This window comes from Lemur catta, chromosome 20 (assembly GCF_020740605.2).
Source record: "Lemur catta isolate mLemCat1 chromosome 20, mLemCat1.pri, whole genome shotgun sequence".
NCBI lineage: Eukaryota > Metazoa > Chordata > Mammalia > Primates > Lemuridae > Lemur > Lemur catta.
Window position 1 is genome coordinate 18,063,961 of NC_059147.1, and position 17,512 is coordinate 18,081,472.

General features: G+C 37.4%; 1 protein-coding gene across 9 annotated transcripts in view; it reads right to left on the bottom strand.

Moving 5' to 3' along the window:
• The window catches only part of ZFP1 (ZFP1 zinc finger protein), a 33,145-nt gene that overhangs the window by 4,462 nt on the left and 11,171 nt on the right, over positions 1-17,512 (bottom strand). For 5 of the 9 annotated variants that reach the window (XM_045533930.1, XM_045533927.1, XM_045533928.1 and 2 more), the window contains 2 exons: positions 15,732-15,790; positions 6,720-6,846 (listed from right to left, as the gene is read on the bottom strand). In XM_045533930.1, the coding sequence (XP_045389886.1) occupies positions 6,720-6,846; positions 15,732-15,746 (142 nt within the window). In that variant the 5' untranslated portion in view covers positions 15,747-15,790. The remainder of the gene's footprint in view (positions 1-6,719; positions 6,847-15,731; positions 15,791-17,512) is intronic. The other 4 variants (XM_045533932.1, XM_045533931.1, XM_045533935.1 and 1 more) reach the window with 2 other exon arrangements.

The following is a 17,512-nucleotide window of genomic DNA, read 5'->3' on the forward strand; positions in this document are numbered from 1 at the left end:
GGCTCACAGCTGTAATCCTAGCACTCTGGGAGGCTGAGGGCAGGAGGATCGCTTGAAGTCAAGAGTTCGAGACCAGCCTGAGCAAGACTACATCTCTACTAAAAATAAAAAGACATTAGCCAGACAACTAAACATAGAAAAAATTAGCCAGGCGCTGCAGTGGCACATGCCTGTAGTCCCAGCTACTTGGGAGGCTGAGGCAGGAGGATTGCTTGAGCCCAGGAATGTGAGGTGGTTGTGAGCTAGGCTGATGCCACGGCAGTCTAGCCGAGGCAACAAGTGCAAGACTCTGTCTCAAAAAAAAAAAAAAAGCTCAAAACACCCCTATCTTCCTTAAGACCACTAAACTGTGAACTAACATAAAATCTTCAGCCTCCCAGCTTAAGTGAATGGACACTCTCTCAGCCAAGGGGACCCCAGAAATACCCTAAAGCTGAGTTGCTGGCCATGAGAGGGGAGGTCAGACATGCCTCCTCATGCCCTCCTCTCTTCTTGAAAATGTCCTTTCTAACTAACTCATTAACACGCCTAAGGTTATACAAGACAAAGCTTAAACCACAGCTACAGGTGTATGTCTGGTGACTTGTCTTTGATTAACAGACTTCCTTATCTTAACTTAAAACATTCTAAGGCTTTAGAGAAAGCTTCATTTCTTTGATCAATTACAAATCAGAGAATCTTTAAACCCACCTATAACCTGTGATTCCCTGCTTTGAGATGTCCCACCTTTTCTGGCCAAACCAAGTATGCCTTCCACGTATTGATTTATGACTTTACGTGTAATTCCTGTCTCCCTGAAACATATAAAACCAAACTCTAACCAAACCACGGCGAGACCACTTGCTCAAGGCTTCTTGGGTATGGCTCTTGGGTCATGGTCACACATACTCAGCTCAGAATAAACCTCTTTAAATTATTTTACAGAGTTTTGTTTCTTTTCCATTGACAAGATGGCACCCAACATGGGGCTTAGAAGACTCAGGGCCTCCCGAAGGAGCAGCCTGAACTCCGTACCAGGTACCAGCATGGACTCCCCTTGGGCCCTTGTTCTTGGTTCATGGTCCTGGTTTATTCTAAGGTGTTGGTTCTTTTCCTATGAATTTGTTGTGTGAGATCAACAAATTAATTTTCATTTGGAAGTACATTCTAAGAGGTCTTCTCTATTGCCTCTTCCTCCCAAAATTAATCTCAATTGGCTTTTCTGAACATTTGTAAAAGAGGAAACTGAACTGTCCTGTTTGTAGATAAATGAGAGACTGAGTTTCTCAATTCTGAAGAGAAAGGGCAGTTTACTCCTCCCAGTTGAAAGGTGTGACTAGGGACCTAAGTGGGAGTGTCTGGGGTGACTCCCTGAGGCGAGAAGTGGCCTATTGGGAACTCCCTAACAAAATTAATTAGGAGGAGGCTGGTCCAGACATGCATGTAAGAGCTGATCACTCAGTGTTTTGAGCCCTCTCAGAGTTAGCAGACCCACGAAGAGAGAAACTGAGACATAGAGGACTCAGTGGTAAAAAGACTGAATCCCACCCACAACTGGCATAGTCTAGTGCACTACACTAAACCCTAGACTACAGTTCAGTTGCTTCTTTTAAAGAAAAATTGGAAACAAATCCTGTAAAAAATGAGGAAAGACAAGGAGAACAACCTCCTTCAGGCATCTTAGTTGGTTTATAATGCCTCTACTTGCAAATATTTTTGTAAATGGAAAGGTGCAAAGGCATGCCAGGTTCTCTAGGACTAGCTGGTCATGGCTAATTCTTGTCTATAAGTTTTAACTGAAGGGCAAATTACATCAAGGAGAATTCAGAGCTCAAATGTTTGACCTGCCACTATAAAGTTAAAATATTGAGTCTCTTAAGCTCTCTATTTTCTTTTCTGTCTACTCTGAACATGCTAACTTTTCCTACTGATGTTGAGATAAACTCACTGTTTATGGTATTACTGCTTGAGGGCTACTCCGAGATCTTGCAGCCAGTTCTAGCTAAAATGTAAAAATTGAAAACTCATTTTAAACTGAAGAAAAAAGGCTAAGTGCGGTTTTTCTTTTAAATTAACCTGCCATGGAAATTGTTTTATCCAAAAGTTTGATCCACAGGTGTTACTAGATTATCAGGGCAACTGAAGTTTACCCATGTGAACAAGTTCCAGTTTTGTCGGAAGCAATTTGGATCCAGTCATCTTTCGTAAACTGGTGAGTTTATATTACTATCACATGGCTAGAATTCTGAGGTAAAAGCTATTGGAACTTCGTGTGCAGGAGAGTGTGTTTATATATGTTTTGTGTGTGTACATGTATTATGTTTGTGACTACATGGTTCTAAACTGGCTTATAAATAAGGGCACTCATAAGTTAATCAAACAAATCCAAATGCTTTTCTAGTTGACATGAATTTAACTTCGTAAATAAGCTGGTTATTAAAAAAGAAAAACGTATTACTGGTAAAGTATGAATAAAAATGTTTTCAAATTGTCAGCATACATTTTTTGCCTGGGTTTTACTGGACATTTTTATGTTCTTAAGGTGTCATGGTTTGACACAAAGGTTATAAAACTATAAACCCAGTCAAAGACAAAATGCTATGTGTTTGTATGATTTTTCATAAGTAAGGCAAATTTAATATTGTTGGACTAACGATGATAGCTAAATCTCCTGAGTTATCAACAAAAATACCCAAGTGTTTAAGGTTCTTTAATAAAGTAAAAATGTAGAAAAGCTTAAACAAAAAAATGGGATTCAGTAAATTAGAATAAGTAAAACATCAAGTAAACAGGACCATAAAAACAGAAACTTATGGTCAAAGGTTTATAAAGATATTTTGGTTTTGGTCTTTTAATCCTAGTTGCAGATGCAGTTTCTTCCACTGATTTCAATGTCTACAGAAAGGTACAGACAAAACATGTTTCTGACTCTTTCTATCATCTAATACTAACAAACAGCACTGTTAGGGATTCAAAGCTGTCCTAGAAATTGTAGTGACAAGAGCTTAAATTGGAAGCTTTAGTTTTCCCTTTGGTCTTACCCACTGTTGATTTGTCCTACAAGCTAGCTGGTTGTGTGTGTACATTGTATTGCCATAGCAAAGTATTTGCAGGGGGGCGGGGATCCCTAAGCTGTTGATTTTTGTATAGTAATTTATTTTAGGATAAACAAAATGGTTATTAGAATCCAAAGAGAATCTCAAAGCAGTCTTACTCTTTGGAAAAATTACATGTACTCAAGTTTACACTCAAATTGGAAAATGTGTTTTGAGACTACTTAGATTGTTTTTAGAATAGCTTAATCTTAATCCTCATGTAAAAAAAAAATGCTACAACTTTGTGTCATTGTTTGAGGTGCTAAGCATTGGTCCTGAAGGTTTTTTTCCAGTCTATAGTCAGGTGACATCACGTTGATGGGGCTCAGAAAACTACTCTAAAATAGCCTTAGAAGCAAAGGTTCCTGGTCTTCCTGCTTCTCTGCTCCATTCTTCCCTGACGCTAGCCATAGAAACCAGAACCCCTCTCCCCCAAGGCAGCTTAAAAAGCCAGAACTGCTTTTTCTGAAAGCCAGCCATAAAACCTAAAATTATTCTACGTCAAAACTGGTCATGAAATAATTACCTGACCTACTTTGTCTTACCATAAAAACCTGGTTCCAGAAAGGGCCCTGCCCCATACCCAGAAGGAGGGAATGCACACTCAGAGAAGCCAAACGCAATCTAGAAGGAAAGGCCTTGCTGCGTTCTACTACTCAGCCTGTTAGCATTAGATCGTATCCTTTTTGTCCCAATTTCTACAGAGCTGTCCATACTTTGTTGAACCTAAGCATAAAAATGGACAATTTCCCCCAAATCTTTGAGTGTTCATTCTGAAGGCTCCCATGTATAAGTCTGTAATTTTTGCTCCTATTAATCTGCCTTACGTCAGTTATTTTTCAGCAAACCTTTATGGTGACAGAGGACTTTGCTTTCTACAGCTTGGCTAAACTTTGGGGGGCCAGAGATTTTGATCCCTATAATGTCAACAGATTTTATTTTGGGATGATGGTGTTTTGGAAGGATCTAATTAGTTAACACCCTTAAACAGGATACATTCTAAAACTTTTATATTTATAAAACTTAGAAAAGATGTCACATTGTTCAAAATAGCACCTCTTACTAAAATACTTATGTTTGTTTTCTTGGTAGAATTTTTTGAGTTTAAAACCAGTAATCAAAACTATATTTTGATACTTGGTCTGTGTTATATATCTAATTTACAGGGTATAAACATGATTAAAAGAATATTAGTAACTTAAAAATAACTGGATTCTAAACTAAATTAGGTAAATATAAATGGGATAAATGAAATTTTCATATAATTTAGAATCAGAGTTTTGTTATATTAAATAAAGGACACTCAAATGTTTGGTTCATTTCCAATTAATGGAAAAGCTATAAGAAAATGTTTTCTAAAAAAATTGGTTCTCATCTATAAAATACTGATATATAGTAGACAATGCATGGTTTCCTGCTTCTTAGGTTTTCACTAAAATTTTAAGTTACAAAAAATAAGAATTCCAGTCAATACATGTGATTCTATATATAAAGTATACCAAAGAATAAGATGTTTTTCATAAGAAAAATTACAAAAGAGGCATGAAATATATTCTTATTTAAAAAAATTACATATATAACTTTGTCTAATGAAGAAGTTACTTAAAGGTTGATTCAAAATATAGATTTAGGAAGAAAAGAAAGGAAGTAATAAATAAGAGATATTTAGAAAGGCTATGATAATAAAAATGTTTTAGGTAAAGTTAAACAGAAAGGAAAATGTTGTAGGAGAAAGGATCTTATATGGTAAATTTGTGTCCTAAAATAACTGGTTATTTCAGAAAAATTTTAAAAAAATTTTGGCTAAAACAAAGTTTTCCTAAAAGATATTTACTCTTAATGAAATTACATGACATTAATTTTAATTCTACAACCTGTTTCCTTTTTTTAATTAAAAAAAAATTCTCAGATTTATATCTTAAAAGCTCAACCTCCTCTACATATGACTGACTTCAGCTTTTTTTCCCGTTTAAAAAAGCTGGGATGGTAACTCTCATCTTCACTTTCTGTCAGCTCCTATAAATTTTTCCCTTCTGGTTTGGAGTCTGTTGTTATGGCCTGACCTTAGAATATCTTAAAGGTTTAAGAAAACAATGTTTTCCTCCAATATAACTTAACAACATACTCTTGGCCTTTCTTGATATGTCTAAATTATTTATTATGGTCAGAAAACTTTTACGGTTACTAAGAGTAATTTGTTCCCCTCTTCAAGGTACTAGTTTTTCTTATTCACATTCTTCTATATGATATACTGTACGCTCATGACCCTGGACACACTCTTACTGTGTCTGAGTAATCCAACTGCCCTTTTCATCAGGTTTAACACCCAAGTTATCTAAATAGGCTTCCCAAAAAAAGCAAACAAAAAAGCAATCGCACTATAGAAAGTTTTCCTTTAGGGTATCTGGCCTAACAGAAACAAAGATTTTATGCTTTATCATGATACTCTCAGTGTTGTCTTTATTAGGTTTCTGACTATAAGAACTAAACTTGAAAATGGTTATCCCCCATGTAACTTCCTGTATTGACTTTAAAACCTTTTTTTTTTTTTTTGAGACAAAGTCTCTGTCACCCATGCTAGAGTGCAGTGGCACTCACAACTCACTGCAACCTCAAATTCCTGTGCTCAACCGATCCTCCTGCCTCACTATCCCAAGTAGCTGGGATTATAGACGTGTGCCACCATACTTGGCTAATTTTTCTATTTTTTTGTAGAGATGGGGTCTTGCTCTGGCTGGTCTTGAACTCCTGGCCTTAAGCAATCCTCCCACCCGAGCCTCCCAAAGTGCTAGGATTACAGGCGTGCAGCCCGTGCCTACAGCCTTTTGATGACTATCACTCTTGATTAAATAAACGACCATTATTTTACAGTGACTTGTGATTTTACTTTGAACAAATGTTTTAAACCTTTAATATTTGACAAACTTTCTAAAACCAAAATTCCAAATTCAGTGCTTTTAACCTCAAACTAGCATTTTTTTTTTTTTTTTTTTTTTTTGAGACAGAGTCTCACTCTGTTGCCCGGGCTAGAGTGCCGTGGCGTCAGCCTAGCTCACAGCAACCTCAAACTCCTGGGCTTAAGCGATCCTACTGCCTCAGCCTCCCGAGTACCTGGGACTACAGGCATGCGCCACCATGCCCGGCTAATTCTTTTTTTTCTATATATATTTTTAGCTGTCCAAATCATTTCTTTCTATTTTTAGTAGAGACGGGGTTTCGCTCTTGCTCAGGCTGGCCTCGAACTCCTGACCTCGAGCGATTTACCCGCCTTGAAAGGTTTAGGGATTTGAAAAAGGAACCAATCTGTTTATAATCCCTGGATTGCTAATTCCACTGGTTTCTTATTCCCCTTTTACATCTCCCCTAAAACATTCTGAACTGGCAATTGTAACTATACTCTCCCCAACTTTTTGTTGCTCCAACTTGAAAATCACACGATTTACTAATGGGATATAGCATCTAACTGATTGAACTTCAGAAACCTTCAAAAAAGGTAGAACTTAAGAGGCTGCACTCTCTCTCAGCTTTAACACCTAAAGCTTGAGGCCAAAACCATTTTGTAATTCAGAAGCTCATAATTTTTGGTAACTAAGAAAGGACGTAAATGCTACTAGGCAAATAGCTCCAAGTGAAAATTGCACTTACCCACTGAAAGTAAGTTGCTGTAATTCTCCAGCATCACATCCATGTATAGGATCCGCTGAGAGGGGTCCAGCTGCTCCCATTCCTCCTGGGTAAAGTCCACAGTCACATCCGTGAATGAAACTGATCCCTGAAATGGCATATTGTTATTCATTCTGAAGTGATCACCATTTGGTGATATAGAAAGGATATACGAAAACTTTTTCTTACCATGTCGTAAAAGTTATTCACCATGAAAATTTACAAATAATACCAACAGTACATCTTGTTCATATCATGTCTCAAAAAAATTTTATAGTTAAAATACTCAGATTTCCTTACCTCTAGCCCTATCATATTAATAAAACCCTGTTTCTGCTCTCAAGAGGGGTACAGGGAGACAAGCACATAAACATAAATATTTGGTATTTGATGGTACCAGTGCATTGATGAAGATTATATAGGCATCAACATTAAAGCTCTGAATATTTAAAGGCAGAAGATGTACTTCCAATTATGAGAAAAAAATATCAGAAATAAGGAACTCCCTACCACATCCAAGCCATAAAAATGGTGGAAAAAATTTTAAGTATATAGTTGGATATAACAGATTAGACACAGCTGAAGAGATAATAAATGTCAGTAAAAAAATATCCAGACTAAAATATAGAAGGAACAGGCCAGGCACAGTGGCTCATGCCTATAATCCTAGCCCTCTGAGAGGCCGAGGCAGGAGGATCCCTTGAGCTCAGGAGTTCAAGACCAGCCTGAGCAAGAGTGAGACCTCGTCTCTACTAAAAATAGAAAAATTAGCCAGGAGTCGTGGTGCATGCCTGTAGTCCCAGCTACTAGGGAGGCTGAGGCAGAAGGATTGCTTGAGCCCAGGAGCTTGAGGTTGCTGTGAACTAGGCTAAGGCCATGACACTCTACTCAGGGCAACAGAGTGAGACTCTGTCTCAAAAAATATAGAAGGAACAAGGATGGAAAATACATTAGAGTCTAAAGACACATGCAATAACCTAAAAAGGTCTAATACATTTGCAATTGGAGTCCTAGTAGGAGAGGAAAAATATAGCAGAAACAATATTTGAAGAGATAATGGCTGAGAATTTTCCAAAACAGCTCACAGCAGGCTATAGTTTCAAGAAACACCACTAACCTCTAGTAGAATATAAAAAATAAAACCCCATTTAGGTACAGCATAATAAAACTAATAACCCCAGAACATTCAAAGACAATAAAACTGACAGCTTATTTTTTAATAGAAACAATGAAAGCCAGAACATAATGGAATATCTTCAAAGTGCTGAAAATATCTAGAACACAAGTTGGCAAACCTTTTCTATAAAGGGTCAAATAGTAAATATTTTAGGTTTTGCAAAATGTATGTAGTCTCTGCCAAAACTAATCAACTTGGCCATCATACTACAAAAGCAGGCATGGACAGTATGTAAACAAATAGGCATGGCTGTGTTCCAATGAAACTTGATTTATGGACACAAATCTGAATTTCATATAATTTTCACAACACAAAATACTATTCTTTTGATATTTCCTCCCCAATTGTTCTTAGCTTACGGGCCATATAAAAACAAGGCAGCAGGCCATGTGGACAATGGGCCATAATTTGACAACCCCTGATCTAGAATGATGACTGATAATAAATGTCATGTGTTAGGTATTATTACTATTAAAGGACATACTACAAAAAGAAGAAAATTAAGCCCAGCATGAATCAGTTGGATGCTATGAAAAAAACAAAACAAAAGCAAATAAATCAGCAAAAGATGTTAAAATAAGTAAATATGGAATAGGAGAAGGAGGTGTTAAATAATAAGCTGTAACTAATTTTTGGATTCCATCAACTTGGGAGTTGTAGCATGGGGAAAGTATCATGTTTGGGAGAAAGACTCTGATTAAATTTTGTTTGTTTAAAATAAACATTTAAATAAGTACTGAAAAAAAGTAAGATACCCCCTAACAGGATGAAAATATATTCTGACAAACCAGCAGAGGGGGAAAAGTAGATCAATAAAATCAGTAATCAAATTAAAATAGGGGCCAGGCACAGTGGCTCATACCTATAATCTCAGCACTTTGGGAGGCCAAGGTGGACGTATCACCTAAGCCTAGGGGTTTCAGAACAGCCTGGGCAACACACTGAGACTTGCCTCTACAAAAAAAGTTTTAAAAAATAGCTAGGGTGCAGTGGTGCACATCTGTACTACCAGCTACTGGGGAGGCTGAGGTAGGAGCATTGTTTGAACCCAGGAGTTCAAGGATACAGTGAGCTATGATCATAGTACTGCACTCCAGCCTGGGTGACAGAGTGAGACCCTGTCTCTTTAAAAAATAAATAAATAAAAATGGGATAAGTGTTTGTTAAAAGACTAACACCTTCATGATTTTTTTTTTTTTTTTTTTTTTCTTGAGACAGAGTCTCGCTCTTTTGCCCTGGCTAGAGTGCCGTGGCATCAGCCTAGCTCACAGCAACCTCAAACCCCTGGGCTTAAGCAATCCTTGTGCCTCAGCCTCCCGAGTAGCTGGGACTACAGGCATGTGCCACCATGCCCGGCTAATTTTTTTCTATATATATTTTTAGCTGTCCAAATCATTTCTTTCTATTTTTAGTAGAGACAGGGTCTCACTCTTGCTCAGGCTGGTCTCAAACTCCTGACCTCGAGTGATCCTCCCGCCTCGGCCTCCCAGAGTGCTAGGATTACAGGTGTGGGCCACCACGCCTGGCCCACGGTTTTAAAAAATATATATATTCACACTTTTTATAAGAGACAAACTTCACACAAAGCCTGAAAACAAAAGGCACAGAAAGCTGGCTCAGGTGCATCGATAATTAAACAGAATTCCAAAAGTATGCCTATGACATGATCTAAAAATTCTATATAATCCTGTTAATTCATACAAAAGTACTTTTAAAAAGAGGACTGGATACACACCCACACAAAACTTCTAATATTGATTACCGCTAAGGTGAGAACACTGGCTTTAATAGTCAAGAGGATTTTAGCAATAAGTGAGGTGACATAAAACGAAGATAGACAGTAGGCTAGGGAGGGCACATCCTCATATGATAGAGTAAGAGACAGAATTCATGTATGAATTGTGTAATATAAAGAAAAAACTTTAATGTGCAGAAGCAAATATGCCAAAATGTCAAGTATTGACTAGATTGTATAATAGGTTGGTAATTATTAGTATTTCTGTGCGTTTTTCACACTTCACAAAATCAAACAAAAGAAAAAAAAAATCTTATGACATACCAGACAAAAAGGAAGAAAAAGAATCACATGTAGAGGCCAGGCGTGGTGGCTCACGCCTGTAATCCTAGCTCTCTGGGAGGCCGAGGTGGGTGGATTGCTCGAGGTCAGGAGTTCAAGACCAGCCTGAGCGAGACCCCGTCTCTACTAAAAATAGAAATAAATTATCTGGACAACTAAAAGTATATATAGAAAAAATTAGCCGGGCATGGTGGCGCATGCCTGTAGTCCCAGCTACTCGGGAGGCTGAGGCAGGAGGATCGCTTGAGCCCAGGAGTGTGAGGTTGCTGTGAGCTAGGCTGACGCCATGGCACTCACTCTAGCCCGGGCAACAAAGTGAGACTCTGTCTCAAAAAAAAAAAAAAAAAAAAAAAGAATCACATGTGACCAGAGAGGCAGACATTGGAGTGAGGTGGCCACAAGCCAGAGAATGCCTGCAGCCACCATAAGAGGAGGGAGGCTAGGAACAGAATCACTCCTAAAGCCTCTGCAGGAAGCATGGTCCTACTAACACACCTTGAATTTGGACTTCTGGCCTCCCAAACTGTGAGAGAATAACTTTCTGTTGTTTTAAGCCAAAAAAGAAAAAAAAATCAATCATAAGGAAATTTCTGAACACTGGGTATAAACAGAAAGGTTTATTAGTTTCAGGAGAGAATAAGTCACATTCTAATAAGCAGACAGACCACCTTTAGACTTCCTAACTACACTACACTAAAAAGTAATGAATTCAAAACTCTGAGAGAACAAACAATAAAAGCTGGACAAAATAAAATGACCATTTGCAGGCATGGGCAAGCAACCAGTGCCCTTCTACTATTATTGAAAAAAGGGCATGTAGGAGGGGAGCCCCACATTCACACTGATGCTGCAAAGAAAAAAAATATATCAATCTTGAATTTTACATTCAGTAAAAATGTCCCTAAGGGTATTTTCTAAACTATGGCACAGAAAAATAAAGCCCAGGCAGAAGTGAGTGTTGCTACATGGAATAAATAAAAACTGGCATTTGTGTCTGCAAAGCAACTGAGATGTGGGGTCAGGATGCTATGGCTTGAATATTTTTTGTCCCCTCCAAAAATTCATATTGAAATTTAATCCCCAATGTAACAGTATTGGGAGGTGTGGCCTTTGAGAGGTGACTAGGTCATGAGGGCTCTTCCCCTTGCAAATGAGTTAAGCGTCTTTCTAAAGGGGATTTCAGGAGGGAGTTTGTCCTCTTTTGGGCCCTTCTACCTTCTGCCATTCAAGGATACAGCATTCCTTCCCTCCCGAGAATGCAGCATTCAAGGTGCCACCTTGGAAGCACCTTGGAAGCAGAGACCAGGCCTTCACCATAGAGCCAACCTGCTGGCACCTTGATCTTAGACTCTCAGCTTCCAGAACTGTGAGAAAATAAATTTCTTTTCTTTATAAATTACCCAGTCTCAGGTATTCTGTTATAGCAGCACAAAACAGATTAAGTCACAGGGTAATGGAGCTAAGGAAGCCACAGACAAGGGGCCCTAACATTCTCCATAATAATTCACCTCAGATCTTTGGCTGGTTCTTAATATGTGCAGGTGGACAGGAAGCCTCCAGGAGAACTAGCAGACAGCAACAACTGGGAGACTGCTATCTGAACAGAGATTTCAAAGTTTGTACAGTGCTGGGCAGATGCTGCAGTTGGAATCTGGCGGGAGCAGAGATACCGGGGAACAGCTGAGATGCCAGAAAAGCCATGGAAGGAAGGACCATACCCTAGGAGAAAGGACTATGACCTAACTGAAATAGACCCACCCTTGCAAATCTGAAAAACAAGCTCCAGCAGGATCAGAATGATCTGCCAATAACTTAACTGGCTGAACAAAACATATTTTAGAGGGAGCTATTAATATGTATCATACAACATGTCCATCATACAAACAAAATTTACTAGACATGAAAAAGCAAAAACAATGAAAAGACAAAACCAATCAAGAGATAAACAAGGCAGAAGCAGATGTAGAGATAACCCAGACTAGAGTTAGCACACAAACACTTCAGATGAACTGTAAAGTGGTATGTAAAAATGTAAAGGTGGTCAGAAAAGCATATAAGCTGTAATCCCTAGAGCAACCACTTAAAAAAAAGAAAAAGGAAAATGGGAACAGATAGGACAAAAATAAATAAATAGCAAGGCTGGGCACGGTGGCTCACGCCTGTAATCCTAGCACTCTGGGAGGCCGAGGCAGGAGGATGGCTCCAGGTCAGGAGTTCGAGACCAGCCTGAGCAAGAGTGAGTTCCCGTCTCTACTAAAAAAAATAGAAAGAAATCAGCTGAACAACTAAAAATATATAGAAAAAATTAGTCAGGCATGGTGGCACATGCTTGTAGTCCCAGCTGTTCGGGAGGCTGAGGCAGTACGATTGCTTGAGCCCAGGAGTTTGAGGTTGCTGTGAGCTGGGCTGATGCCACAAGCACTCTAGCCCAGGCAACAGAGTGAGACTCTGTCTCAAAAAAAAAAAAAGAAAGAAAGAAATCTTTGTGAAGAAAAACTGACAGAACTAAAGCAAGGCATGGACAAATCCACATGCATATCTAGCTATCAATCAAATATCAGAACAGAATGAAGACATTTTCAGAAATGAGAAGTCTAAAACAATGTATCTCTCACACATCCTTTCTCAATAAGCTACTGAAGAACATACTCCAGTAAGACAATAGTAATCCAAAAAAGTCAAATACATGGGAAAAGGCAAACAAAAGATCAATACAACACAGAGCTGAAGGAAATCCCTAAAAGTTAGAAGAAGTCTGAAGGAGACTGCAGAGGGGCAGTGATTTCCTACTGACACCAAATTGCTTACAGTACAAACTGGAACAGAGTGATTCAAAAGCAGGCACTTTGAGGGTTGTCATCAACAAGATATCTGCTGCCACTCTACCACCTTTTTATTAACCTGAGGGCAGAATGCCTGGCTGGATGAGCCTGGCCCAGATTCTTATCTGTACCTGGTTTGGCTTGTCTTGAACATGTGCTAATGACATCTGTCTCCCTCCTCCACACTAGGCTGCTTTGGATCAGATGAAGACACTCATATCACCTCACAGAAGTGTTCCACTTTAATCTACTCCTGAGAGCTGGCAGCTGACCAGTGAGTGAGCCAAGAAGCAGAAAATACACAGCATCCCATCCCCTCTAATTATATTCCTACCAGACTTTTAATACCTAATCCACATTTTGATCCTACCAGATGGCCCAAATGTGTAGAGCCCTATGTTTCCCTATGTTTCTCATGACCTTGCCAATGACTTCCCCAAATGGGATTTATGTAAACTCTCAGGAAAGCTGAAGCCAGACCATGACCCAGAGATTCCATTTGGTTTCTCTTCTCCTGGGAGCCTTTGTTCAATAGTAGCAGAATTTCTAGACACAGCTAGATTTGCTTGGTAAGTATTGCCACATTGCTCTCAGTAAGGCTGTATAATTTTATACTATCACCAGCAATGCATGAGTGGTTTCATCTCCCCTTAGCTAACACATGGTAATGTAATTTGGGAAAAAAAAATAACCTGAGTCTTGATAAAGGGCACATAGGTGCAAGAGAGGACATGTTTTAGATCTTACATGTCTAAAAGAAAACAACTCCACCCATCAGAAAAAAGATTATGCAAGCCAAGGCAATATTAATTCCAGTTATAGCTTTTCAAAACTAAATTTTATATTGCTTAGGAATACATATATAAGTGGTAAAGTCTTTAAGGAAAGAAAGGGAATGATTAACAAAAATATGAAGATAGTGGCTACTTAGTTGGAGGATTCAATCAGAGAATGCATCATAAAGAACAGAGAACTTTCTGTTTTAACCTGGCTGCATACATGGGTACCCATTTTTTTACTCTTTACTGTATACATATTTGTTATACATGCTGTTATAATGCATATAGAGTATAATATTTTATACACTGCTCTGTATATATGTTTGTTACATTACACAAGAAAATTAGGAAAAAAATGAGGAAACTATGCTCTGATATGGAAAGATTTCAAAGATACGTTATTGAGTGATAAAAAACACATAATTAAGAAACTGAGAAGACAATAAACTGGAAGAAAATCTTCACAAAACACGTATCTGATACAAGACTTGTATCTAAACCATGCAAATAACTCTTAAAACTCAAAATAAGAAAACAAACAACCTGAGTAAAAAATGGGCAAAATATCTGAACAGATACTTTGCCAAAAAAGATAAAGAGATAGCAAATAAGCATATGAAAAGATGCTTGACATCATGTGTCATCAGGGAATTGTAAATCTAAACAAGATACTATTACACACCTACTAAAATGCCTACAATCCAGAACACTGACAACACCGAATGCTGATGACGATGTGTAGCAACAGGAACTCTCATTTATTGCTGGTGGGAATGCAAAATGATACAGCCACTTGGAAGACATTTTGGCAGTTTCTTATAAGATTAACCAAATTCTTACTATATGATCCAGCAATATGGCCCTTAGTATTTATTTACCCAGATGAGCTGAAAACTTAGGTCCACACAAAAACCTGCACACAGATGTTTATGGCAGCCTCATTTATAATTGCCAAAATTGGGAAGCAACTAAGATGTCCTTCAATAGGTGAAGGGATAAATAAAAAGTAGTACATCCACATAATGGCATATTATTCAGTGCTAAAACAAAATGAGGTATCATGCCACGAAAAGACATGGAGGAACCTTAAGTGTCTATTTCTAAGTAAAGGAAACCAATCTGAAAAGGCTACCTAGTGTGTGAATCCAACTATACAACATTCTGGAAAAGGCAAAACGAGGAAGATAAGACAATAAAAAGATCAGTGGAAAATATCAGAGGCTTAGGGAAAGGGAGAAAGGGATAAATAGGTGGATCACAGGGGATTACTAAGCAGCGAAACTATTCTGTATGATACCACAATGGGAGATATATGTCATTATACATTTTTCAAAACCCACAGAATGTGTAACACAAAGAGTGAACCCTAATGCAAACTATGGACTTCATTTAAAGTATCAATATTGGCTCATCAATTGTAACAAGAATACCACATTAATGCAAATTTTTTTCCCCAAGATCTCAATAATAAACTATGGAGGGCAGTTGGGAGTGAAGTGGTATATGGAAACTCTACTTTCTACTAAATTTTTCTGTAAACCCAAAACTGCTTTAAAAATGAAGTCTGTTAATTAAAAACAAAACAAATATAAACAGAACAGTATGATTCATATGTTATCTTATATTTGCATCTATATTTGTACTTATGTAAATATGTACAAATAAACTCTGGAAAGCTACTCAATAAAGTAATGACAATGGTACCTGTAAGGGGTTGGGAGACAATTTAAATACATACCCACATATTTACTGAGTTCTCTGGCATTATGCTAATTTAATTGGAAAAACAAAATACCTACAATAGTACTCTGCACTTGCACTGAAGAATGCTATATGAAAAAAACCAAAGACAAACTGATAACTCATTCAATTTTGGTTGTTTCTGGGAATGCTGTCCAAATATCACCTATATGAAGTAGTATTTATTCAGACCTAATATGGAGAACCAAGAAATTGGCACTCATAACCAATGCAAGTGTCTTAATTAATTCAGTTTGCTTTTTGGCTGCAGTATCGATCAGTTAATTTTACAATGTTTTCCTTGATTTTTATTCATTTATACTTTTCTATTTAATTTTCCAGATCCTAGTAAGCACCCTCAAAAGCACTGAAAAACAAAGTGGGGAATAAACAACTCACCTGGAATTTGTTCATTTTCTGCAGTTTTGGGGTAAAGGCAGAGAACTATGAAGGCAGAACTGGAATAGAGGAAAAAGGAAGGCATTGTTATTAGGAGTCTGACCTGCCTCACAACTCCTAGAATGACCTGTTTAGAAATCCCTACACACCACCTAGGAAAATACTACTTCCTGGGACAGTCCCTTTGCCTCTTTAGAAAGGGCAAAAAAGATCACACTGGCAGCACCTACCTTCAATTAAACATCATGAGACACCCCAAAAGGCAAGACTAAGATAACCCACGAACAAGAGACAAAGCAGTCAAGAGAATCCTCAACTGCTGAAATGAATAGACGGGGAATTTAAAACAACTATGATTTATATACTAAAAGCTTTAATGGAAAAGATGGACAACATGAATGAACAAATTGGGAATTTCAGCACAGATGGAAACACCTAGAAAAAAATCAAATGGAATTGCTAAGAAAGAAAAGCACAGTAACAGAGATGAAAGAATACCTTCAACAGGTTTGTTAGTAGATCCAACAGAGCTAAGAAAAGTTTCAGTAAATTTGAAGAAAAGCCAAAGGAAATTACCCAAACTGAAACACAAAGAGAAATGAAAGGAAAAAATAAAGGATAAAGCATTCAAGGGCTCTATCCTTGAATCTAAGTAACTCTTTAATTGTGATACTGAATCACAGTCTAATGGTCTAACAAACATGTAATTGAAATTCCAAAAGGAGAAAAGTAGTATTTGAAGACATAATGGCCAAGAATTTTCCAAAAATAATAAATGCTATCAAACCACAGATCCTAGGAGCTCAGATAATTTATCCATGCAGGATAAATACCAAAAACCAAACAAAAAAACATACATGGACACATCATATCCAAACAACTGAAAATTAAGGTTAAAGAGAGTCTTCAAAGTAGCCAGAGAGAGGAAAAGACACATTATATATATTAATAGAAGAACCATGTCAAACAATCACAGCCATCTTCTCATCAGAAACTATGTAAGCTCCAAGACAATGTAGTGACATCTTTATAAAGTGCTTTAACAAGAAAAAAACAAAAAAAACAACTATCAACCCAGAATTCTATACTCAGCAAAAAATATTTTTCAAAAATTATGATGAAATAAAAATCTTTTCAAGCAAACAAAAACAGAGAATTCATTATCAGTTGACCTGTACTATAAGAAATGCTTAAGGAAGTTCTTTACATACAAAGAATACGATAGCAGACAGAAATCTAGATCTACACAAAGAAACGAAGATCTCTGAGAATAGTTAAAATGAAGGTAAATATAGATACTTTTTCCTGCTTTCAATCACTTTAAAAAATAACTGATTATCTAAAGCAAAAACAGTAGCAAAGTTCTGTGGGTTTATAGTGTATGTAAAAGTAAAATGTATGACAATAACAGCACAAAAAATGAGAGGATAAAATTGGGAGTATACAATTATAAGCATACATACATTAAGCAGCATATTATTTAAAGGTCCCCTATGAATAATTCAAGATGTTTATTGTAAACCTTAGGGCAACCACCAAAAATTTGGGAAAGTTTTTCCAAATAAAGGAAAGTCAATAGTGGAGATAAAATGTAATCATATAAAGTACCCACTTAAGCCAAAAGTAGGCAGAAAAAAGGAAAACAGGAACAAAGACCAGATGAGACAAGCAGAAAAATGCCAGCAAGAAGGTAGATTTTAATCCAACTTATCAATAATTGTTATAGACACACCAATTCAATCACTGAGGTCAAACTGGATAAAAAAGCAAGACCAAACTAT